Source organism: Pinus tabuliformis, chromosome 4_2 (genome assembly GCF_031772625.1).
Source record: "Pinus tabuliformis cultivar Carrire ecotype Pingquan chromosome 4_2, CPIR1, whole genome shotgun sequence".
In the NCBI taxonomy this organism is placed as follows: domain Eukaryota; kingdom Viridiplantae; phylum Streptophyta; class Pinopsida; order Pinales; family Pinaceae; genus Pinus; species Pinus tabuliformis.
Window position 1 is genome coordinate 51,839,931 of NC_142304.1, and position 26,168 is coordinate 51,866,098.

General features: G+C 38.1%; 1 protein-coding gene across 1 annotated transcript in view; it reads right to left on the minus strand.

Annotated features, from left to right (window-relative positions):
* The window catches only part of LOC149168244 (brefeldin A-inhibited guanine nucleotide-exchange protein 5-like), a 240,061-nt gene that overhangs the window by 165,400 nt on the left and 48,493 nt on the right, over nucleotides 1–26,168 (minus strand). The window contains 9 exon segments of the mRNA XM_089424865.1: nucleotides 10,001–10,089; nucleotides 10,224–10,277; nucleotides 10,454–10,576; nucleotides 10,660–10,728; nucleotides 10,944–11,013; nucleotides 11,179–11,238; nucleotides 11,339–11,607; nucleotides 11,714–11,801; nucleotides 11,923–11,980. Coding sequence (XP_089280991.1) covers nucleotides 10,001–10,089; nucleotides 10,224–10,277; nucleotides 10,454–10,576; nucleotides 10,660–10,728; nucleotides 10,944–11,013; nucleotides 11,179–11,238; nucleotides 11,339–11,607; nucleotides 11,714–11,801; nucleotides 11,923–11,980 — 880 coding nt within the window.

Genomic DNA, 26,168 nt, shown 5'->3' on the forward strand with positions numbered 1-26,168 from the left:
TCAACATGCTTTAACTCCTGCAAATGATTTTTCTAAACACCGAAGTGCTTCTTGAATTTTACTAAACTACTCCATGAATTAAGGACGTGAATGTAATGGCATATTGTGCGGCGAACAACGTTCAAAGACTCGCATGGTTATATTGTGTGGCATGGCTTTGATACCACTGAAGCAACAAAACTTATAGCTTGTTGGCTTTAATGTAAAAATACACAAGAGGTATTTTGTAATAATAATTTATTATATATAAACTTGTATAAGTGATGATTCAAGGTTACAATGAGGGCCTGCCTTATATATCTAGGCATGTGTCCCTTTATGAACAGTCATGTCCTTTGAGGACACACCTCTTCACTAAACTAATCACTAATTAATCATTGTTTTGATGTAGTGTTATTATCTATATTTACATTATTTTATACAATTTATGTTCATAACACAAACCTTTGTTGTCATAAGGTTGAAAGTCTTCAGATGTTAGTTCCAAGGACAAAAAGAACATAAAAAACTTCAATACAGAGTTGTTCTTGATTTGTTCACTTTAGATTGAAATATCGCAGGACAGAGAAGGAACACAATTCTTTTAGGCCTATTCTCACTTTGACATGCAGCGAGGCTTGAATCATGAAGTTCTTCTATTGCAGGATCTTTCAAGGCCAACAAATAATCCTTTTGTAGATAGAGTTTTTTGTTGTAACAAGAACTGAACAATGTTATGATCGGTACGGATTGAAAATTTTCTCCCTAGTAAGTATTGATGCCACTTGCTTAGTGCATGAATAATGGCCAACATCTCCTTGTGGTAGGTAGACTTCAAGCTTTCCCTTTTATTAAGTTTTCGACTTTCGTAAGCTATGGGGTGTCCATCTTGCATTAGTACTGCACGAATCCCAAACCCTTAGGCATCACACTCTACCACAAAAGGTTTGGATAAATGAAAATCAAAGGTTGCCAAAACCGGCATAGATGACATTATCTCTTTTAAGGATTCGAAGTATTTGTCGGCTCTAGTGTTCCATTGAAAGGAATTTTGCTTTAGTAAATTCTTTAAAGGAGCAGTCTCGTGTGCGTAATTCTTTAAGAATCTTCTCTAGTATCCGGTTAATCCAAGGAATCCCCTATGTTTGGATATATTCTTTGGCTTGGGCCACTCTTTGATTGCTTTAATTTTGTTGGGTTCCACTTTGACTCCTCCTTTGGATATGATGTGTCCCAGGTATTCAACTTCCTTCTACTCAAAGGTACATTTTGATAATTTTGAATAAAATTGATTCTTCTCCAATACGATAGTACTTCTAGATGCTTGAGGTGCTCCTTCCATGTTTTGTCATAGACGAGGATATCGTCAAAGAAAACCAATACGAATTTTCGCAAGTATAAGTGGAAGAGTTCGTTCATGGTTGCTTGGAAGGTGCTTGGTGCATTTGTTAGACCAAATGGCATTACCTTGAACTCATAGTGTCCTTCATGAGTTTTGAATGCAGTCTTCTCAACGTCTTCTAATCTCACTCGAATTTGATAGTAGCCTGACCTCAAAGCTAATTTTGAAAAATATTTTGTGCCATGGAGTTTGTCTAGCATCTCATCAATAAATGGAATGGGAAATTTGTGTTTAATAGTAATCTTGTTTAATCCTCGATAATCTATATACAACTGGAAGGATCCATCTTTCTTCCTGACTAACACTACTTGTGTCGCATATGGACTTTTGCTTTTCATAATGATTCCACATTTTAGAAAATCTTGTATTAGCTTTTCTATCTTTGTTTTATGATGATGGGGAAAGCGATATGGCTTGACATTTACAGGTGTTGAATCTAGTTTAACTTCAATGATGTGTTCAATCTTTCTTCCAAGAGGTAATTGCATCGACAATTCCTGAAATACTTTGTCATATTTTTGGATTAGGGATGTAACTTCAGATTGTTGGTGAGTCCCTTCCATAGATAACAATTCTAACCATGTTTTCCATCTTTTTTATTTTCGAAATTTGACTGTTGTTTTCCTCCTTCATGCAACGGGGGTGGAATGTACTTACCAGTGTTTTCTGAATAAGACTTACTTGACCTTCCTTTTGAGTAGTTCCTTGATTTTTCATTACTAGCATAAGGTGTTTTATGGAACTTATATTTTTGCTCAATAATTATTGTTGCATGTCTAGCTTCTTCAATGGTTTTGGGTTTATATAATTTTCATTCTTTTCGAATATACTCTTTAAGCCCACATCTATACATTTTAGCAGTTCTTCATCGGAGAACCCCCTTTTGTGTTATAGCTAATACTTCCCACTTGCGGGTGTATTCACTTATAAGCCCTTTTTGTTTGAGATGAACGAATTTTTCATAAACATCGTCTTCTTCTTCGTCATGGAACCTCTTGAGCAGGGCATCCACAAAAAGATTGAAACGAACGAATGAGCCTCACATCTATTGGATCGCCATAGGAACCGATCGTATGCTTCAACTTTCAAATTATTGGATGCAGTTATGATCCTCTCTTGCACACCTATTGGCGGGTTTGCTCTGCAAAAGGCCTCCATTTTATTTACCCACACAATGGCACCCCTATTGTCCTTACCATCATAATTAGGTAATTCCCTTTTAATTTTTTTGTGGTCCCTTTTGAGAAACTTTGTATAATATTGACTTCCTCAAAACTGTATATGCCGTATTTGTGGGACTTCATGCATCGACAGAAATTCAGCACTTGGAAAAACATTGCCTTTTGGAGTCTTGGCATTTTGCAACGATTCTTGTGTGATTAAGGGATTAAAAGATGGATTGACTCCCATCGGCTGGCTCAGCATTTTCTCAACATTCTCTATTTTGTTTATATTGTTTGCTATTTGGTCTTAAGTAATAATGATCTTGTCTCGGCCTTTTCCAAGTGCTTCCTACTTCTTTTTGACATTATCAAGACGCTGACGCATCTTGTCAAGTTCCTCTTGGAATTTCTTGGAATTGTTATTGTCATTATTACTCCCCATTTTGCTCCTTTTCTTCTTGGTGGATCCAATTTTTCTTTTTTTTAATTAAATAATAATTTTTTTAATTAATATTTAAATTAGTTAATTTATATAATTATATAGTTTATTACTTATATAATATGTGATACTAATAATGAACGATGTTCCTGAAGGGGTGTTGACCAGCGTAAATTTTAGACTGTGAAATGGAGCCAACAACGTTAAAGGAGTTGTCATAGTTTGGTTAGGTGTTGGACGGGGTTGACGCGGCAACAAGGGAATGGTCGCGACAGTCTGGAAACAATGAAAATAGGTGATGGGTCAGGAAATGAACAGACAGGCAGACATAGCAGGTAAGCGGACGACGGACCAGGTGTGATCGGCAAGGTTTGTTAACCTGTAGTGGCACGATATGAACCGGTTGGGGCAAGGCGATGTGGAGGAAACACAGTGATGTCGAACGAGGAGCAGGGTTGGTGACAACCAGCGACTAAAGGAACAGTGGAGGGATGTGACAATGGAGGTTATAGGAACTGGTGACAGTGGATGATCACGATGGAAGAATAGTCGGCACAGGGCATCGAATGATCGGCAGAGAGCGTCCAATCAATGCGACAAAGCTCTGATACCACTGTTAGGAAAACCCAGCACTGTATGTTGATTTTAATTGAAATTCACAATGAAATTATATATATTTATTAATTGTTGAATGAAAATGAATGAATTACAATGCCTTCGGCAGTTCACCTTAATAGGCATTGACAGGCCACAAGGTTTTTTTCAAAAGTCATGTCTTTTGGACATTATTTCCCTTTCATAATTAATGGACATTTAATTAATTAAATTATTAATTGTTAATATTTATGATTTTAATATATTTATTTTAATAATATTTAGTTATGAATATTTATTCATAACACACAAGGCCATGTTTCCTTCATCTACCAACTAAGCCCATTATCAATCACACTGTTCAAGCATTTTCACAGTCATGCTAGCATTTCACATTACAGAGAACTCTAGCTCACTTTTAGGAGAAGAGAATCCACTATAAGGCAGATTCTTCAATGGTTAAGTTGTTAATGAGTAAAGAAATCACTCCTCCAAGTGGTTCCTTAGTGAGTCAAGCACCAGAGCTTCAGCCCCAAGGGAACTCCTGGTGATCCATCGACCCAGACAAGTACCTGAGTGATTCTTCCCAAATCCAATAGGGTCATCAAACCACAAGCTTCCAATGGGTTCTTCAGACTTACAGGCAAGCCACGTTCTCTGAAACAAATCACCCATCAAGCCTCCCTTAGAGGGTTCTTTAGTTGGTGCCCCCTTTCTCCAAAGGCTCAATTCAATGTTAGAGATTTCTTGACCTCCCTTTCATCTCTCTCTCTCTCTGTGTTCTTACACGGAAAATTTGAGCGTTGTGTTCTCTGCAGATGCCTTCCTAACGCACATGAGCGAGAGAGAAATCATGTATGAAATTGACTAATTAATTTCCTCCTTCCTTCCCCTGCAAAACAAACTAATTGCCCTTGATTCCTATGATTTGCATAGCAATCCAAGACCTTATAGCACAACCCATGTTGCTCTTAAATTTTGTCCTTTCTTTGCTTCTTGTTTGAGCTGAAGGACACTTGGACCAGTCCTTCCTTTTTCAGTTAAATTCAATGCACAATCAGCGCATTTAATTCTTTCAGCCAACCAGGACTGATATTTAAAAACAACCATTTTCTCAAGCAACCTCCTACCTCAAGCAATGGAATTTGCGTCCTTCTCTTAGCCATTTGAAAATAATTACAATTATTTACCATAAAGAACATGTTAACCAAGGGATGTCACATTCCCCTCCCCCTTGAGGGGGAACACCGTCCTTGGCGTTCAATAACCATTTTCTTGGATTTAACTCTCAAGTAAACATGTTCCCCAACTTGGAACTCCTTATGTTGATCCGCATAGCTTTTTGCCTGTCCAGTGCCACTTTCAAATTATGCATATCACTTGCATTTGTTGCCCCATCTCTTTTAGGAGGCTCTGTAGGGACCCTGCTCATTGGATCACTCCAATTGATTGGAGTATTGCAATTCCTTCGATAAGGTGCCTAGAACAGGCTCATTTTCATATATTCTTGGCATCCACTGTTGTAGGAAAATTCTACAAGTGGAAGGTACTAGCCCCACTTCCTTTGCTAGTGCATTGCATACCTCCTCAACATGTCTTCGAGGATTTTGTTTGTCCTCTCTGTTTGCCCGTCCTAATGTGGGTGATAAGTTGTATTGAATGCCAATTCAGTCCCCGATCCTACAAATAGCTCCTTCCAAACTTGGAGGTGAACTTGGCATCTCTATCTGAAATGGTCTTCTTGGGAACTCCATGCAACCTCACAATCCCATTTATGAAGACTTGAGCAACCTCACTAGCTGAATTTGTGGACTTAAGCCATCTTTGCCCAAGTATAGTGGAATTAATAACATAAACAATACGCACATTCAATAGTGAAAAGAGTGGACTTAAGCCTTTCTTTGCTTCATGTTTAAGTTGAAGGACACTTGGACCAATCCTTCCTTTTTCAGTTAAATTCAATGCACAATCAGCAAATTAAATTCTTTCAACCAACCAGGACTGATATTTAAAAACAACCATTTTCTCAAGCAACATCCTACCGCAAGAAATGGAATTTGTGTCCTTCTCTTAGCCATTTGAAAATAATTGTAATTATTTAAAGAAAGAAAATGTCAACCAAGGGATGTCACATTCCCCTCCCCCTTGAGGGGGAACACCGTCCTTGGCGTTCAATAACCATTTTCTTGGATTTAGCTCTCAAGTAAGCATGTTCCCCAACTTGGAACTCCTTAGGTCGATCTGCATAGCTTTTTGTCTGTCCTGTGCCACTTTCAAATTATGCCTATCACTTGCATTTGTTGCCCCATCTCTTTTAGCAGGCTCTGTAGGGACCCTGCTCATTGGATCACTCCAGTTGATTGGAGTATTGCAACTCCTTCGATAAGGTTCCTGGAACAAGCTCATTTTCATAGATTCTTGGCATCCACTGTCGTAGGAAAATTCTACAAGTGGAAGTACTAGCCCCACTTCCTTTGCTAGTGCATTGCATACGTCCTCAACATGTCTTCGAGGATTTTGTTTGTCCTCTCTGTTTGCCCATCCTAATGTGGCTGATAATTTGAACTGCATGCCAATTCAATCCCGGATCCTACAAATAGCTCCTTCCAAAACTTGGAGGTGAACTTGGCATCTCTATCTAAAATGGTCTTCTTGAGAACTCCATGCTACCTCACAATCACAATTATGAAGACTTGAGCCACCTCACTAGCTGAATTTGTGGACTTAAGCCATCTTTTTCCAAGTATGGTGGAATTAATAACATAAACAATACACACATTCAACAGTGAAAGAGTTCCAAGCTGGATGACCAAATGCAATATACTCGACAAGTGGAAACCTGTTAATTTTAGATAACAATAGTATGTTCTATCCTTGAGAGCAATTTACTTCAATTTTCTTATTAGCCCAGTATCAATTTCCGGATTAGCAATCACATTAACATGACAGTAAATGCAGATAGAACATAAATAAAACAGTAGAAGACAAGCAAAGACAAGAGGACACAAGATATGGCGCCAACCAGGGACAAACCCCAATGTGGGGAAACCCTTTGATAAATTCTTCTTATTATTCTTCAAAAGTTCAACAAAGAGAGAGTACAATATGCAATATTCACTTGCCCAATCAAAGTGAAATCTGTCCCGTCAAATAGCAACCACAGAAAGCCCTAACCAGAAAGTCAACGCTGGTCAACAAGGCAAAATTTGACCTCCAAAATAGCTCGGTCAAACTTGGCCTCCAACAGCAAATCAAATCAGCCCAAAAAAAGTGTGAAAATACTCAATCAAACTTGGTCAACGCTGCAGGTAAACCCTTCTGCAGTCAACACTAGTCAAACAGTACAGACCGCCTCGATTTCTGTGCCCATATATGCGACCTACCCAAATAGAAAATCTCCCACAAAATACGCAGTCAAACATGTCAACGTTGTTGGTCAACACTTGGTCAAACTTTCCTAAAATTCAGTCAACGCAGAAAAACAGTCTTCTTCTTCTTCGCACGTGTGGAGAGAGGTTGTCCTAAAATCTGTACCCAATCATAAGAGGGGAGAGAGATGTGTGAGAGGGTTAGTGATGTCCAAATGAGGCAAATGCACCTTCTATTTATATGCAAACGTTGAGGATGAATAGACCTGATTGTTGGGCTTCTGAGACTACATTAGTTTGTTGGCCGACATTGACAATTTGTCCATAAACAAAATAAATTCATAATTCCATTTGTACATATCACAATGAGATGATCTTTAGATCAATCCTACATCTCTCAAAGAGAGGAATCCAATAAAAATATCAACTGCATCATATGAGTTATCCAATGTGGAGTTTGGCCCTAGTTGCCAAATTTAACACTCCCTCTCAACTAGGAAGAACTCCACTTGCCAAACCATCTGATAATCTATATCATCCCTGCTCTGCTGAACCATGAAGAAATAATGAAGAAGAAAAATGATCGAGAATGTATCATACCATTCTCCACTAACCCGAAGTCAGTCTCCAATAATCGAGAGTGTATCATACTACTCTCCAGTGACCAAAAGTCATTTTCCATTAATCCCAGATCAATATCAAACATCCTATCATAGGGAGTACGGTAGTACACAATGTGTCCATCGGTAGTCCTATAGTCCCTATCCTCATTTCCCTACTCATTGGCCAGATGAGAGGTACTTCCCATGATTCCCAAATTGCATGGGTAGGATGTACCAGCAAGAGAAGGCGAACCACTCATCCTCATCATATGCCATAGGAGAAGGTGAACCACTCATCCTATGCATATCTCAACATGGGGTATCACAGGGCATGGTGAACCACTCACCCTGTACATCATGCACCACTAGGAGAAGATGAACCACTCACTTAATGGTCGCTCATCGCTCCAAGAACTACCCCAAGCCCCTTGAAGCTCCCAAAGCTCAACATCCATCTCATACAAGACCTTCATAAGAGGGTCAATCAAGTGTTGCACTAATCGCAATTATATCGAAAAATCGCGGTTTTTTAAAACCGGCAATATTATCACCCGATAAATACAAACTTTTCTTTTCGGCGATTTTTTTTCAAAAAATCGCGGAAATAAATAAATAAATAAAAATAAAAAATCACGATTTTTTATTTTTTTATTTTTTATTTTATTTTATGAGGAGGAGGTGACACAACCTACCCAAGCTACCCCTGTCACCAGTAGAGGACGTGGTCTACCTCCTGTAGCTCCTAATTCATCGGCTTCTAGAGCACAGCAGAGTCCACTGCCAACTCCACTGACATCTACCTCTAGAGGGGCAGAGGAAATCAATAGTATTGGACTTTAGTTATTTGGTTCATTAACTTCATTTCATTGTATATTAATATGAAATTATGACTCATGATATGAGATACATTATTATATTTTTTGTTGATATTTTGAGGCTGACTTGGGACTCAGGAGTCAGGTGTCAAGACTTACTATTCAAGACATGATTCCCTGTTATGTGTGATGTAACACTAGAAATGATATTACACATCTTATATTAGTTCTTTTATCATATTTTTGTGTCAATGTATTTATTTTATGTTGTAGATGCTTTAGATATTAAAAAAATTGAAAAAAGATGAATATTTTTGTATTTTACGATCTTTTCCCCATTTTTTCCGATTTTTGCCCCTCACCGATAATATCCCGATAACAATCAATGCAACATTGGGTCAATCCATGACTCCAAGTCGTTCACGAAAGGTTCAGAATGAGATGATCTTTAGATCAATCCTACACCTCTCAAAGAGAGGAATCCAATAAAAATATCAACTGCATCATATGAGCTGTCCAAGGTGGAGTTTGGCCCTAGTTGCCAAATTTTACAAAACCACTAACCATAATGAAGAGGTTCTCACCATACAAGCTTCAAAAAAGACAGATTCCATGTTCATAAGTTAGTCGTCCAGAATTGTATCTTTAGAATGTGAATCGCCCACACACACACACATATATATATATATAGAGAGAGAGAGAGATGCATCAACAACCAAGGATATCATAACACACACTCACACACACACACACACACACAAGAGAGAGAGATGCACTAACAACCAAGTTTATCATAACCTAGAATACACAACAGCAATTTTCAACATTTATAAATTCCTTGACCATGAAAAGCATGCCAATTGAGATAGTATATCAAACTCAACATGGCACACTCTCTATTTGAATAAAACTATGAAGCTTCTCTCTTTTTAGCATACAGCATGATCAATACTGGCAGCCACCACAGCATCAGAAATCAATACTCCTACCTAGTTCTATAGTTGCAGCAAATGGCATTTTTTTCAACAACTCGAAGTTCATTGGATCCCATGCAGTGGCAAATTTAACTGGTCAGGAAGACCTTTTTCAATATATTTCAAAAATAAATGATATGGTATATTTTGTTAAACTTGAAATGAATAAAAACAAATGTATGTATCTTGATATTTAATTTGACATATTTTTGGGTCAGATTTGAAGTTAAAAATATTTGTAGTTTCCTGTTTGAGATTATGAAGTTATAGTGGAATTCATTTAATTGTCATTACTGAACTTAATGGTGAATTTTATTATTTTTTTTATTTGCAATGTAAAACGTTTTTTGAACTTTCACTGTCCCCAAATTTGAAGACAAACCGGGTGACTTGACCTACTTGTTCATCGTTCTAAATCATCACTGTAAGTCAAACAAACACTGATTACCAGTCAATATTCGTTTCTGCATAATGCCAAGAAGCATGTAACTTTGTGGAAATAACTCCATGGCATCATCATATCTGTAGGCTGACAGCATTTCTAAAACATATCCAAAATGATAAAGGAAGGAAAGCATTTGAATGTCCAGTTTTAGAGATTGTGCTGACTTCTACTGACCAGACAATCTGTCCAATATGAAAGTTGTCAACCGTAGAATCATACCTGAGAACACATGTCCTTTGATGAAGAGGACTGTCTGAACTGTCAAGGGATCGCAGAATGATCAATGGAAAAAATATACCTATTTCTGCCTGCAAATCCATTTGCCATTAGACATTAACATGTGTTGCACCGTGTACAGAGAAACACTACCTTACCTATATGTTTTCATGAAAGCATTATTCGTATCAGGTTCAGTTAAAGAAGATGAACAGAATCTTCCTACCTTCAAGCTTTCTCTGAACCGCAGTAACAATACAGTGAAAATACCTGAAGCATACTGAAACAAACAGCAAAATATTTATCGTATACTAAAATATTGAGAAACAAAAATAGATATATCCGAGTCACAACAGCTATCCACGTATTGAATAACATAAGAAATAGCCTGTGTCATCCTTATGAAGCTGATAAGTACAAGATGATAAGAAACTTATGAAGCTCGAGACTACTGACCTGAAAAATTGATGGTGATGAGGAAACACATGCCCTGAGCAATGCATATGAAAGGTAGGATTTGACTGAGTCAATAAAATGAAAATTGATAGTGAAAGAGGGGCTAACACCTTCTAACAATCCCTGCAAAACATGATGCTCTCGTTACACTACATTCACTTCTCGTAAATAAACAAGCATGAAGCATCCAGGTGGCAGGAACTGACCTGAAGCAGCTCAAGTGAAAGAAGCTTCATTTTTGTAACGAACTCATCAGTTTCTTCCTTCAAAGACATCTGTGAAAGACCAGTTTCAATCAAATTGACCTATGCAAATTGTAGATGAATTTGAAATCCAAACAAAAATATTATTCATCATATATGCTTTATACAATTAAGACTTACTTTAGTCATTTAATACATTCTCTGTAAAGCATATACTGACAGTTAGGATACAATATATACAAACTTTAGCCTTGGCAAGAAAACTAGTACATATACAGTGTACACACCTTACAGAGGGTCCAGAAAACCAGTAAAGCATCCTGTTGCGATACACTCATGCTTTCCAGATCAATTCCTCTAAAAACAATCAAAAAATACACTTAACAAAATATTATAAATTTTAATCATGTACAAGACTTTTAGTAAATTTGGGACAGCTTGGATAATCTTCCTACTTCGCCTCAAAAGTAACAATTGGTAAAGAAGCATAACTCTTGGCCCAATTGAAACTAGAACCCTTACCCTGCTGTCCTTTCACTATCTTCTGAATTGACAGCCTTGTCTAAAGCAGCCTCCAACCCTAAAAGCAGTATTTACAGAAAATCAATACTAACTAGAGATCTAAAGTCGGATTACACAATGGATAAGATGATTCATAATTAAGCAAAAGGTACACCCAACCTTTATATCTGCACCTCCAGCAAGATGTTGGAGTTCCTCTACAGATATAATGGCTGCATCTCTCAATCTGTCCAGGGAAAGAGCATCTCCTAGTGTTGTAGCTCCTGCATCTTTTCCATCTTCATTAGAGGAGCTCTCCATCACAATTTCCTGACTTCCCTGTTTAAATGTTTCTGAGGTGGAATTGTTGTACTGTGTAGGAGAGTCAGTTGCAGAAGGTATAGGTGGATTGGATGTGTTTGCTGTATGAAGAGGAACACAAACCTGATTCTGCACACAAAAACTAAATATCAAGAATCACCCATAACAGAATCTCAAACTTGACAAAATAGACAACACAGTGGATATTCAATTAAATGGAAGCAAGAATCACCACCCTTTCATCAGTTTCCATCCTCCTGAAGACAGTGCTGATCATTTGAGAAAGCATAGCCTTTGCTGTAGCCTGATTTATTGCACTCTTGCTAAGGCAGACACAATATGAATAGTTTAAATAGTTACATATGATAACTTTAACCGAAAATAGAGGTATTCAAAATTTCGCTTGAACATTATAAGATTGGATATCTGAGATATAGAGTTTACCTGTTAAGTGCAATATTATAGCATGTGCTTATCACAGTTAGAAGACACTCTCCATGAACTGCAATTAATTTTACCATAGAGATATGTGAGAAATTTGCTACCATTTTCTTACTTAGCCACTTTAAAATGCAAGGTAATGAGCATCTCTTCCCATTAAGGTCAATTTTTAACACACTCAGATAAAACTTCAAAACCCACATGGCATACATGAGTGAGCTGACAAAAGTAAACATTGATTATCAACATTTAAAGTAACCAATGAAGCTGGACAAAAACATTACCCGATAAGATAGGATAAGATATATTTTTTACTATCCAACAAATAACCAAGAAAAAGGTCAATGAAACTAAAGGAATGTCAAAATAGGCTAAGGGAATGTCTAGAACATTCCTTTAATACTAAGCTGTTAAAAATAAAATGACACGATGGAGAAAAAGGTAGAGTGGTAGGATCTAGGTACAGCAGAGGAGGAAAATCATATGAGGCACAATGCCCTAGCTGAACATAAGCATAACAGAAAATAAAGTTGGAGGAAAATGAGGCATAATAAGTACCCTCGTCTCCATCAAACAATGTGAAGGGACTGAACTGATGCAAAGCCTGATGGCTTGGAGGTTTGATGAACAACCCTCAGACGAGCTCTAGAGTGAAATACACGCACTCTCTCCTAAAATTTGATATCAAAGCCCGAGTAGTTGTTTGGCATTTGTCTAGCTCTGTGCCAACAAGTGCCTAGTTCAAATCCCCCTGGGTGAGGTGCATTAATATACACCAATGAGCTTAATAAAGATGACATTAGAGCAGCAACCATCTAGTTCTAGCAATTACAAATGAACATACAAATTTAAAGTAGACCATTAACTTATGGAATGAAATAAGCTATCCAGCAATTGTCCACAATAACATGGCCAAATAGTTATGTTTACAAAATATGCGCTCTCCACACCAACGTATGAAGATCAAAAGATCCAAAACAATAAACTTACTTAGTGGCTAAATACTTTGAATTTATCATCTCTGGCATAAAGTAGTGAAAATGGAGAAACAATTACTCTAATATCTATGATTCTATCTACCATTACCTCCTCTTTGCACCACCACAATTGCTGTGTGGGCATCCATGTGGTGTGAGTGGAGCCAAAGCAAGATGAAGATATGTAGAAGAATATTTATGTAAAACTGAAGATGGAGACACTAGTGACAGAGCTGGAGTCCTAATCATGGGTACCATGACAGTGGATGGGAGTGGCATCTTAGCCCAATCAACATCATCCATCAGAGCATTCTCCAATTGCTCTAAATCCAATATTCCATCCTCCAAATTACCCCATCTAGATTGTTCTCCCAAATCAACAAGTTTTATCCGGGTTTTCTTCCTCATAGTAATGGGACAACAATCACAAGCTGTAATGAACATAAACCAAGCTCTCTAACAGGTAGACATTCAACCTATTTCTTTTAATGTTATGGATGAAAGTGTAGGTGCTCCAACACCTCTCTACAAAAGAAGCGTTCACCAACTTTGAAAGCACCCATGTTTCCAACCGTTGTAGCTGTTGTGTAGCACCATCATGCATGTTCCACCATTAAAGACAACTCAAATTCCCTCGCTCTCTAATTGCATGGTTGTTCCCAAAGGCACCATCGTTAAGGATGTAGTGGCTCAGTTGTCTTTGAATGTTCTCAAACTTCCCATCAGGGACCAACTTGTCTAATGCTTTCATATAACCAACTTGAACCTCTAGATCTTGGTTTAGCTTTTTCATGGACCAACCATCAGGTGCTAGTGATGAAGACCATGATAGATAATAATATCTCGGTGTAAGAACATATGTTAAGGCATGTAGTGGAATATTTAGCATTTCACGCCATATTTCCACCTCTGCATGAGTATGATTATACAAGTTGATATCTCTAGGCTGAACAATGTCTTTAATCTGCCCTAGCATGTTATCTATCTACTCATACACTTCCCTAGTGATTGCCCAATCGAAATCTACAAACTTAATCATGTGATAAATTATTAAATTGGCTTGGTGAATTGCAAGACCTACCAAACTTGCGACCAAAACTTACTGTCAAGAAAAGTCCCCTTCACTACATTAGCACCACCTCTATCAGTGTTTAGTTCATCTCATGCACCACTCGTCACCATAGCACCCAAAGCTTGTCTCACCTTCAATGGGCGCCTAAAGGAGAGGAAATAAATAGAAAATCTGGTTTTTGCAATTTTAAGTGGTTGCAACCTATTGTGAGTGCCATAAAAGTAATTCACACTTGTATGCTCATTGACAAATCTGATGAGTTGCTTCCCACTCTTGTAAATGTCATTACTCCATCCACATTCTTTATGGTTTACATTATCATGCATCTATAGGTTCAACGCGTGCACCAAACACCCAACCTAGAGATGTGTGGATGAACTCACTCAATGACCATTCGATGAGTTTACCTACTCCAATACAATTTCTTGCATTATCAACGATTACTTGAATCACATTAGAAGGACCAAGAACATTAACGGTTTTCAATAGGAGCTTTAAAATTTCTAGAGCAAATGCAATGATCGAAGAGGAGTCATGCACTGCAAGAAACACAGCACCAATTGCAGAAACACCAAAACATTTATCAAGTGTTGGTTTCTAACATTTGTCCACCCATCAGATACAATAGTGATGCAGGAGCATCTAGAACCAGCCAGCAATGTGATGGAATGGTCACATGTTGTGGCTTCACAGTGTGAATTTCATTACTGTGTGTTAAAATCCAGTTTACTGAGGAGGTCGATTTCACAAATAATTAGTTATTATTGTAATAAGTGTGTCTATCTTATTGATAAGATTTGTTATAACAGGTGTGTGTGAGCGCCAATAAATAGGAGAGTTTATTTGTTAGAATCTTTAAAATTAGAAGATTATGTACCGATTTGTTAGAGAGTTAAGGAGAGAAAGTTGTAATAAACGAAGAGATTTTGCTTCATGAAAGTTCAATTTTTGATAGTGAGTGTGAGTTTTGGAGTGGAGCGAAAGCTCATTTTAGAGGAGACTGTGTAAGTTAAATTATATACAGAGTTCATTCTTATGTAATAGAGGCGATTGCGAGACTCTGTTCTTTTGTGTATTGTGCATAAAATAAATATCGTGTGTCTTTTTATATGATGCGTCGTGGAATTTGAATACCGATTTGGTGTGAAATTTGATAAATTAATGGAGGACTGTTTTTGTGTGAAAAGGTGGTTAGTTTTCGTTGTGCAAGTGAAGCAAAAGCCAAACTCTGTTTAGTTTTTGAGTATTATGAGACGCCATTACATTTTGTGCAAGACGAATGACAAATCGTGAGAATTTGAATATTGTTTGCCTGTATAATCAATTGAAATGGTGTGCGGCCTACGTTTATTGAAAGAACTTCAGTGTTAGTGTAAATCGGATAGTAGTTTAAGGCTTTCAACACAGAAAATTTGTTTAAATTAACTTCGCAACACTTTGAACAGACTAGAATTAATACATATGTTGGCTTTGAAATTTGCATCGGCTCGGCGAATTCGCATCGGCGATGTGGAGTCGAGGAACAGTTAAGTGATGTTAAATTCTGGAAATCTCCGATTCCGATTTGGATCGGATCGGAAGTTTGGTGCTGGAAGTGAAAACACCTTGCAAAAGATCTGATTGATGATCTCCGATAAATCGGATCGGAGCAACTGAATTGTCAAGAATCGTGGCATTAAATTATGTGATTGTCAATTGTGAATGAATCGCATCGGATTTAATTACAGTGTCAACATGTTTGAATAGGTGGCGTTCAATAGATGCGTGTTTTATATCGGATCGATCAGATTTGGAGTAGCTGTGAGAGGAATGGTAATTGGAGTGTGATGGGTGTATTAAAATCGCGTCAGAAGCATTGTGAATAGATATATATATCTATTATATAACTGAGATTCGGGACCGCCGAATTGATATATCAGTGGATGAATAGAGCTTGGAGCGCGTAGAACAGTAGTTGATATTATAGCAGTGTATGTCAGAGTTGGAATGTTTTAATTCAGCGGAAGGTTAGTCATCGAATCGGATCTGGAGATTCAAATGCGTTGGCAACTTTAGGATCGATGAAATCTGCGTTTCCTTGAAGGGCAGAAGCAAGTGTCACAGCTTGAGATTGCTGGATATAAGCTTTGCAAAAAGGACTCTGTCTATTTGACACAATTCATATAATTGTTCAAATCGGTATCTGAATGTCGATTTATAATCTGAAGGTTGAGAAAGATTGGTTTTGAAGGTCGATTTTTGTACAGGAAAATCGTGGGGAATTTAGACTCTACGGAAGAGTCCTAAGTTGAATTGTGAACGGAATCCGATTGAGAATTGAATCCATCAGAAACTGGTTGAGCGCTATCAGCACAAGGTGAGTATTGTGGTGCGAATGCATTGGGCGCATTGAAGAGAAGGACGAAAACAGATCCTTGGTTTTTTGGGAACATTAGAATGATAATTTGGTTTGATTTCTATGAAATGTAAAGTGTTGAGTTGCAGCGCTCAATGCAGAGTTGAAGGTTAATGGTATTTCAGATTGGTTCGTAATTAATTTTCATTCGAATTAATTGGGTTTATTTAAATCCTTATTTGAGGGTGAATGAGAAAATTGAAAAGCTTCCTCAATTGAGAGGGTTGAAATTGCCTGGCTTGAGCGTTATTTGAGGCAGTGATTGAAGATGCAATTTGTATATGCAAAACAGAGTTGAGATTCTGGGTTTGCAGGTTTATCCTGCGTCAAATTTTGGTATCAGAGCTTGGCTCTGTGGAAATCGAAGAGAATGTTTGCTGATGAAGATTTAAAACTACAGAGGTATGGAAACAGTAGCATGTTGAAAGAGTCAAGACTGCAGCAATATAAATCAAGAAAAGTTGTGAGAGAAGAACCAGATAGAAGTGGCAGTGAACCTGAAGAATCCAACAAGAGATTGGATAGAAGACAATTGAAGTGTCTTCGAAAGAAAGAGTGAGAGATTGCAGAAGCCTATAGGGAGCAAAGGCGTTGCTCAGGAGAAGATTCTGGATAGGGGATCGTGCTTACCAAAAGACTGAGTGAGGAGAGCTTAGTGAGGTAAGATTGCAGTAAGAAGGACTTGCTGTGCAGAGGCTTGTTGCAGAAGTGCGAGGAGCTCATGAAAAGAGAGGAGCAAAAAATGACTACAGACAGTCATAGCAGAAGTTCACAAAGAAGCCACAGTAGAAGGGAAGATGCCAAAGCAAATGGCATGAGGATGAGTCAAGAAGAGTTTGACCGAGAGAAAGCTGAGATAGGTTTCCAGATTGGAATATTGATGAAGATGCTGCAAAAAAGTGGTTGGATCATGAGGAAAAGAGTAAAATGGCAAAGGCTACGAGAAAGGAGAAATCAGCAAGTGAAGTCAGAGATAGTAGAAGAATTGAGAAAGATTGAGCAGATATTGAGTGCTCAAGAGGAATCAGAGAAACTCAGAGAAGCAGAGGTAGAATTGGAAGTTTCCATTTGCAGACCAGAACAAGGTGAGATGTTAGGAGAAGAGGATAATGAGAGATCAGTTGAAGATCTCATGGACTATTGGCAGAGTTCAGGACAATTCGAAGATATGTTGACAAAAGAAGTAGATGAGGCAATGCAGCCTTGTGATTTTGATTCTTACAGTTTGTGTATGTTTGCAGGATATGCAGAGGATGATGGACAGTCGATTGAAATTCTCACAACCAAGAATGAAGCTCTTGAGGTAAAGTATGATGAAGAATCCTTTTTAGAGGAAGAAGGTGTTGATCATCTGCAACAGAAGGAGTTCATAGATGAAATCCTGTTTGGTGTGAAACAGTCAGATGAGGTTGATATAGACCAGCAGTCTGAAGACAATCCCATAGTGGGACTACAAAAAGGTAAACCAATAAATTTGTTTAATAAAATTGATGAAAGATGCTTGCAGTATGATAATGTGGAAAACAAGTCAACTCAGGAGGATTGCCAAGAAAAGAATGAAGCTGAGAATGGAATTTGTGATGAACTGCTGGAGAGATTTTACAAGGAAACAGAACTCTTGGAGAGATTACTCAAGGAACCTAAAGGAGAAACAAAGCTTACAGAACCTGATGGAGGAAAAGGTATGGAAGACAGCATTAATAAATATGATGCTGAAATCAGAGAAATTGAGCAGCGATTATATGAAGGTGAGATGAAAGATCAGGAGCAACAAGGGAGTTATGTCCTCAGAGACATGAAGGAGACAGAAATATTAACTCAGCAAGATGAATATGGAAGTAACCAGAAATTTGGAAGGAATGATCAGCTACATGAGAATGAATTTGAGGAAAGCATTAAATTGCAGAAGTATAGAAGCTGGCAGCAGAATGAAGAACCAGAAATTGGTCTGGTAGTACAAAGAAAGATAAGTGAAGATCGAAGATACAGATGGAGACTGAAGAAAAGGGTGAAGTGGAAGCTATTGCAACGGAGGTTGAATGGCAAGTTGATAAACAAGTTCAGGAAACTTGAACAAATTCATATTGATTTGAAGACACCGCAAGAAGGATCCGCTGAAATCCAAAAGATCTATGATAGAGGATTGGTGCTTGAAGCATCAAAAGAAAATGGAAGGTATTGTATTTTGAAAACTGAAGGTTGTTGTGTGTTTGCAGGTCACATTGACTTGAAGAAAGACAAACAGTTATTGAAGACTGTTGAAGAAATGACTACTTATAGTCATATGCAAAATAAGGAGGATGGCAAAAGAATTTTTGAATTCAAAGGATACACTGAGTCATTGAAGATCATTGATCTTGAAGAAAGCCAGAGTGAAGGAGGATTAAAGACAGATATTGCGGACAATGCAGTTAGTAAAGATGGTGCAGAACTTTTGAGAGAACTTCCAGATGAGATGGCAGATTTGTATAAGTCGAATCTTTTGATGAGGAAGCCAGGTAAAGCATTTGTGTTTATTAAGTTGATTAATTTTGATGAAGATTTACATGCAGGAAAAGGGCAATGTGAAGTCAATTTGAACCAAGAAGAACAGATCGGATTAATGGAAGGTATGCTGGAATTTGAAGCAAGGAATGATGAAGTCATGAATGAGAAACCAGAAGAAGAACCTGGGAAAAGGCATTTGTACATTTCAGAAATGTATATGGAAGATTATTGGCACAAAGATTATGATGTTCTAATTCAAGAACACAATCAGTTGCAGCAGAATAGTATTCAGCACACGAGAAGTGAAATGGACAAAGAATTGGATGAGTTATGGAAACTCATACTACAGCATTCCAGTAAAACAAATGCAGGACAGAAGAAGAAAGGAAGATTGGCTGGAAGAAATGGTACAGGTGAAGGGAATGGAAAATTGCAAATTAGAGTGAGCAAAGCAACAGCGAAATATGTGAAAAGGACAGCAGCAGATAGTGAGGTATTGCAGCACAAAGGCGGAAGACTTGAGGAACAAACAACAACAGCAGTAATCAAGGACAGACTATCAAACCAAGTATGGGATCCAGGAGGACACAGGCATGAAGTGCATGATCGGGAGATCATGGTTAATTTAAACTTTGGGAGTCTGATGCAGGAGCATCTAGACCCAGCCAGCAATGTGATGGAATGGTCACATGTTGTGGCTTCACAGGGTGAATTTCATTACTGTGTGTTAAAATCCAGTTTACTGAGGAGGTAGATTTCACAAATAATTAGTTATTATTGTAATAAGTGTGTCTATCTTATTGATAAGATTTGTTATAACAGGTGTGTGTGAGCGCCAATAAATAGGAGAGTTTATTTGTTAGAATCTTTAAAATTAGAAGATTATGTACCGATTTGTTAGAGAGTTAAGGAGAGAAAGTTGTAATAAACGAAGAGATTTTGCTTCGTGAAAGTTCAGTTTTTGATAGTGAGTGTGAGTTTTGGTGTGGAGCGAAAGCTCATTTTAGAGGAGACTGTGTAAGTTAAATTATATACAGAGTTCATTCTTATGTAATAGAGGCGATTGCGAGACTCTGTTCTTTTGTGTATTGTGCATAAAATAAATATCGTGTGTATTTTTATATGATGCGTCGTGGAATTTGAATACCGATTTGGTGTGAAATTTGATAAATTAATGGAGGACTGTTTTTGTGTGAAAAGGTGGTTAATTTTCGTTGGCAAGTGAAGCAAAAGCCAAATTCTGTTTAGTTTTTGAGTATTATGAGACGCCATTACATTCTGTGCAAGAAGAATGACAAATCGTGAGAATTTGAATATTGTTTGCTTGTATAATCAATTGAAATGGTGTGCGGCTTACGTTTATTGAAAGAACTTCAGTGTTAGTGTAAATCGGATAGTAGTTTAAGGCTTTCAAAACAGAAAATTTGTTTAAATTAACTTCGCAGCACTTTGAACAGACTAGAATTAATACATATGTTGGCTTTGAAATTTGCATCGGCTCGGCGAATTTGCATCGGCGATGTGGAGTCGAGGAACAGTTAAGTGATGTTAAATTCTGGAAATCTCTGATTCCGATTTGGATTGGATCGGAAGTTTGGCGCTGGAAGTGACAACACCTTGCAAAAGATCCGATTAATGATCTCCGATAAATCGGATCGGAGCAACTGAATTGTCAAGAATCGTGGCATTAAATTATGTGATTGTCAATTGTGAATGAATCGCATCGGATTTAATTACAGTGTCAACATGTTTGAATAGGTGGCGTTCAATAGATGCGTGTTTTATATCGGATCGATCAGATTTGGAGTAGCTGTGAGAGGAATGGTAATTGGAGTGTGATGGGTGTATTAAAATCGCGTCAGAAGCATTGTGAATAGATATATATATATATATATATATATATATATATATATATAACTGAGATTCGGGACCGCCGAATTGATATATCAGTGGATGAATAGAGCTTGAAGCGCGTAGAACAGTAGTTGATATTATAAAAGTGTATGTCAGAGTTGGAATGTTTTAATTCAGCGGAAGGTTAGTCATCGAATCGGATCTGGAGATTCAAATGCGTTGGCAACTTTAGGATCGATGAAATCTGTGTTTCCTTGAAGGGCAGAAGCAAGTGTCACAGCGTGAGATTGCTGGATATAAGCTTTGCAAAAAGGACTCTGTCTATTTCACACAATTCATATAATTGTTCAAATCGGTATCTGAATGTCGATTTATAATCTGAAGGTTGAGAAAGATTGGTTTTGAAGGTCGATTTTTGTACAGGAAAATCGTGGGGAATTTAGACTCTACGGAAGAGTCCTAAGTTGAATTGTGAACGGAATCCGATTGAGAATTGAATCCATCAGAAACTGGTTGAGCGCTATCAGCACAAGGTGAGTATTGTGGTGCGAATGCATTGGGCGCATTGAAGAGAAGGACGAAAACAGATCCTTGGTTTTTTGGGAACATTAGAATGATAATTTGGTTTGATTTCTATGAAATGTAAAGTGTTGAGCTGCAGCGCTCAATGCAGAGTTGAAGGTTAATGGTATTTCAGATTGGTTCGTAATTAATTTTCATTCGAATTAATTGGGTTTATTTAAATCCTTATTTGAGGGTGAATGAGAAAATTGAAAAGCTTCCTCAATTGAGAAGGTTGAAATTGCCTGGCTTGAGCGTTATTTGAGGCATTGATTGAAGATGCAATTTGTATATGCAAAACAGAGTTGAGATTTTGGGTTTGCAGGTTTATCCTGCGTCAAATAGGTACCCAAAAATTCTCCCCACTCTTCTATAAAACATATTAATTTTATGAATTTTTGTTCTTCACTCATCTAGCAAAACAGTTCCAGCTTTCTCATGAAAAATATAATGTGCAAGGGTGTCATTAGTGTTATGAGACATGGTTGAATCTACAATTTGACAGTCTGATTGATTTTCAACTAAAATTGGTTCTTCACTCATCTAGCAACACAGTTCCAGCTTTCTCATGAAAAATATAATGTGCAAGTGTGTCATTAGTGTTATGAGACATGGTTGAATCTACAATTTGACAGTCTGATTGATTTTCAACTAAAATTGGTCCAACTTGGAAGCAGACTTTGCTAGAGGCCAAGTGATGGCTGTCGTTTACTTATGAAGTGGTTCACCTCCTTGTTTCGAAGGGGAAGGCATGAAAGTCTATGGAGATATAATAGATGTACTTGGAAGCGTACTTTGCTAGAGGCCAAAAGGTGGTTGTTCTTTATAAAGCGGTTCAACTCCTCATTTTGAAGGAGAAGCATGAAAGGCGATGGAGATTGTATCCACTGGGGGCTACATTGACGGCCTTAACCATATCAAGGTAAAATATGGGGAGCAAAGCACAACAAGCATAGAGAAACTGCACCACTTTAGCATCCACCTCATCCCTACTATCAATATCAAGGAAATCTAATATTGATCCCAAAACCAGGCGGAGATAGAGATATGTTGCCACCAAATCTAAATGACGCATCCAGTGATTGAAGCTTTTGTTTTTTTACCATGCTTTGTTTATGCAACTTCCTCTATCTTGATGTATTTTTGTCTTTCTTCCTTTGATATCTTAGGGCAAACTAAAATCCCAAGTCACTCTTACTATCATCATTCTCCATCACCCCACAAAGATGCCTCCTCATATGAGTATATGAACTAGAATAAGGTTTTTCTCAATGACATAAAATTTTAGTGGTTCCACTACCTTACACATCCACCCACCCCCTACAAGTTTTGTCACATATCTCCAAAAGGGTGTTAACAAAGCTTTGCTCCTTCATTGCTCTCTTCATTGTCAACAGTCACATTCATCCGCTTTAAAATATCCATCATTTTCTTACATTGGTTTACTATGAGTATGACCATTACCATCTTCTTCGCTTTCTTCCCTCTGATTCCTATGCCTCACCAACACAATGAGAACCAAAAATGGAATGATAAACCACAAGAAGACCATTTTTCTCAAGTCTTAGATGAACAAATTGCAATAAAATGAGAGAGAAGAAGGAATGGGAAAGAGTACGAGATGAAGAGACAACTCCTCCAAGCTCTCATTTTCTCTCTCCTCCAAATTCCTCTTTGTTCTCTCCACCCTGAGCTCAATCAAACAAAAACGAAAGAATGGGGTAAAAGAGAGGGAGAAGAGCGCTTTTGTTTTCATCATCACTTTCCTTTAAACCTTAAACCTTATACCTACCTTAGGTCTCACCTCCACCTAAAAATTAGCAAAAAACGGAAAAATATTATTTTTCATTAATGTGTGGGAGCATCCAAACTGCACTCGGCGAGAAGGCACTCCCAATAACATTGATAGGGACAAACAATGAGACCGTCCTGAGTCTACATGAAGTATTCATAATAGAAGACCCTCTTGAGCCCTATTATCGCTCAAACTAGCAGGGGTCCTAGAAAGGGATCCTATAAAGCAACTCTTAGTTCAAGGGAAACAATGGAGCAATAGCCCACTATCACCTCAGCTAAGGCTCCCTACTCTTTATGGACTTTAACCGATGGTAGGAGACCCGGTATAAGGGGAATCACTAGATGAATGGATCAAATAGGAGGATAAGGAGTGATTCCAAAGGCCTATTCACAAGAGAGACTCAATTATATGGCTTTCTTGCTTGAAAAGCAAGGTGATATGCTCTCTAGGAAGGGCTAAGAGAATTCTTGAGGCTAGGGTTTGGGAATATATCTTTTCAAGAGGTTTCCTAGACCCGGAAATCCTTATGGAGAATTGGCCTTTACATGATCTTTATGGAATTGGAGTTGTAAAGTTGCAGGACCACACAAGACCATGTGGACCCAAAATTAGGTCAAGGGTACGAAGTTGATCGGCCAAGGAGGGGCTTGACCTAATTAGGGAAGAGAAGGGGATCAAAAGACAAATTTTCTTTTGAGATTTGGATGCAATGATCCTGATGAGTACACTAACCCAAAATCAACCTAGGGAAAGAAATGGTCTTGTGGCTACGACTTGCTATATCTCGGGATTCCACTGTCGGAATTTCTTGGAATTTGGAGGACATCTTGAGCAAACTACAACACAGTGGTGGACCAATTTTCAAAGGTTTTGCATGGGCTACAAATGATTTCATGTGATGCACAAGGAGACCTTTGGGTTAGGCCTAGAATTGGAAGAAATGAAAAAAAGAAATGTTATTTTGACCAACAAAGGATATGAGGATCAGTGCCTTATTGTTTGGGCTTAATGGAGTCAAGATACACATAGATCATGGAATTTTGTGAGCTAAGGAGCCTTAATTGATCCTTGCTAGCGTCTCCACGGGGAACGACTAGATCAATAGAGATTTATACTTCAAATTTGCGAAGGAGACAGTTTCAAGGTCTTTAACCTAAGAGATGTCTCTAGGAACATTCGCCCAATCCCTCAAAGGTCAATGCATGCATTGAATCAATTATTCAAGGTCCCGGAAGAATTTCGCATTACATTTAATCCATACAAGAATAAAGATAACAACATACATGCAATTAACCAATAAAATAACAAGAATATCATCAAAATTTCGACTTACATGAGAGATTGAGTATATCCATTTATCAACTTCGCATTAAAGAAGCTCCAAAGACAATAGAGAAATCCAAACATCATAGTGCATCAAGAAAAGCTCCAAAATTCATCTCAACAAAAAGTGCGAAAAGTCTCATAAGAGATACTAATCCAATCCTAGTGATGATGATGAAAATGAATCATCTCACTTCTATTTATACAATCCTCTAAGGGATTCGAATGGCCTAATTTGGACTAATAATTCCCCAAAAAATAAAATAATGTGCATAATAACAATACTTTTGGTGACAAGCCCACCAAAATAGCTCGTGCGAAAAATCTCATAAGAGATACTAATCCAATCCAAGTGATGATGCTAAAAATGAATCGTCTCACTTCTATTTATACAATCCTCTAAGGGATTTAAATGGCCTAATTTAGACTAATAATGCCCCAAAAAATAAAATAATGTGCATAATAACAATACTTTTGGTGACAAGCCCACCAAAATAGCTCAATAAAACAAGAATAAGCCTCTCAAGAGAGCAAAAAGATCAACATAGTGAGTCGTTGGGCCTTTGAGGAGGCCTAATGAAGCCCTAGGGGTGCCATGATGTAAAACGGGACTCCAAACATAGTGGATAAGGGGTTGGCCCCTTGTTTTCCAAGCAAGAACCTGTGGTGCTCCTAGGTGGGTGTGGTGCACAAGGACATCCTCATGGGTCTCCAAGTGGATCGGAAATGCCTGTAGACCATCTGTAAAGGCTAGGATGATGACATATTCCCTCCCTCTGCAGCAAGAGACATCCTCTGGACCTTGGAACATCTACCAAGTGTATGGTGCATTTGTGGTGTCGATTGGGCATGGTGAACCAAGTGCATCATCCTCATCCAAAAGATGGAATATGAGCAATCAACAAGTGGTGTTGGGGATCCATGAAGTACTCTCTACTATGGTGGAGGCCCATGGATTTCAACACTCACACTACAAGTGCCAATGTGGCCCTTTAGAGGGCTAGGACCCTGGGTGATCAAAGCCCAATATGGGGGCCCACCTGCAATCCTGCATATGATCCAATGCATCCCCTTGCCCTCCAATACAACAATTCATTAGAATAATCAAGTAAAAAAGCTTACAAGTCATAGAATCAATGGGGCACTTCATGGTGGAATGCCCTTCCCTAGTGGGTTTTGGCATGTACAAGTGTCTCCAAGCTCAATAAGGGGCTAATCAAGAACCCTATTAGGTGGTTTCAACCTTTAAAGGGGGTGACATGTCCATGGTACATCCCTCAAGTGGTAGATGGCAAATGATAGTGTAATGGAACGGAGTGGGGATCAGGGATTCATCAAGACTACATGTCATGGTACAAGGGTAGCTATAATAAGGGAAGCCCACACCTGGGTATGTTAGTGTAGGAGGGAGAAAATCGTGGTACATGAGTTACCTTGGCCTTTGTTTTTCCACCCTTCTTCATATGTCTTTTGCCTTTGATTGATTTTTCTTCATAATTGCTCGAGGATCTAGGGGATGAGAGCATGATGTGTAGTATATGGCAGTAGATACCACCTTAAGGTGGGGCGGTTCATTGCCCACCAAGGGTTGGGACAATCATGGGCTCCTTGATGATGGAGGGGCCTCATCTAGGGCCCATAGGAACTAGGGTGATGGCCATGGATAAAGGGTGGAGCTCATGTTTGGTTTTTGCCCACGTCTTAAATTTGTATGTCTCGGCCATCTTTTGCATTTTGTGGTACATTTCTGTTGCGAGTGGACAAATTATGTTGTTTCTTTTC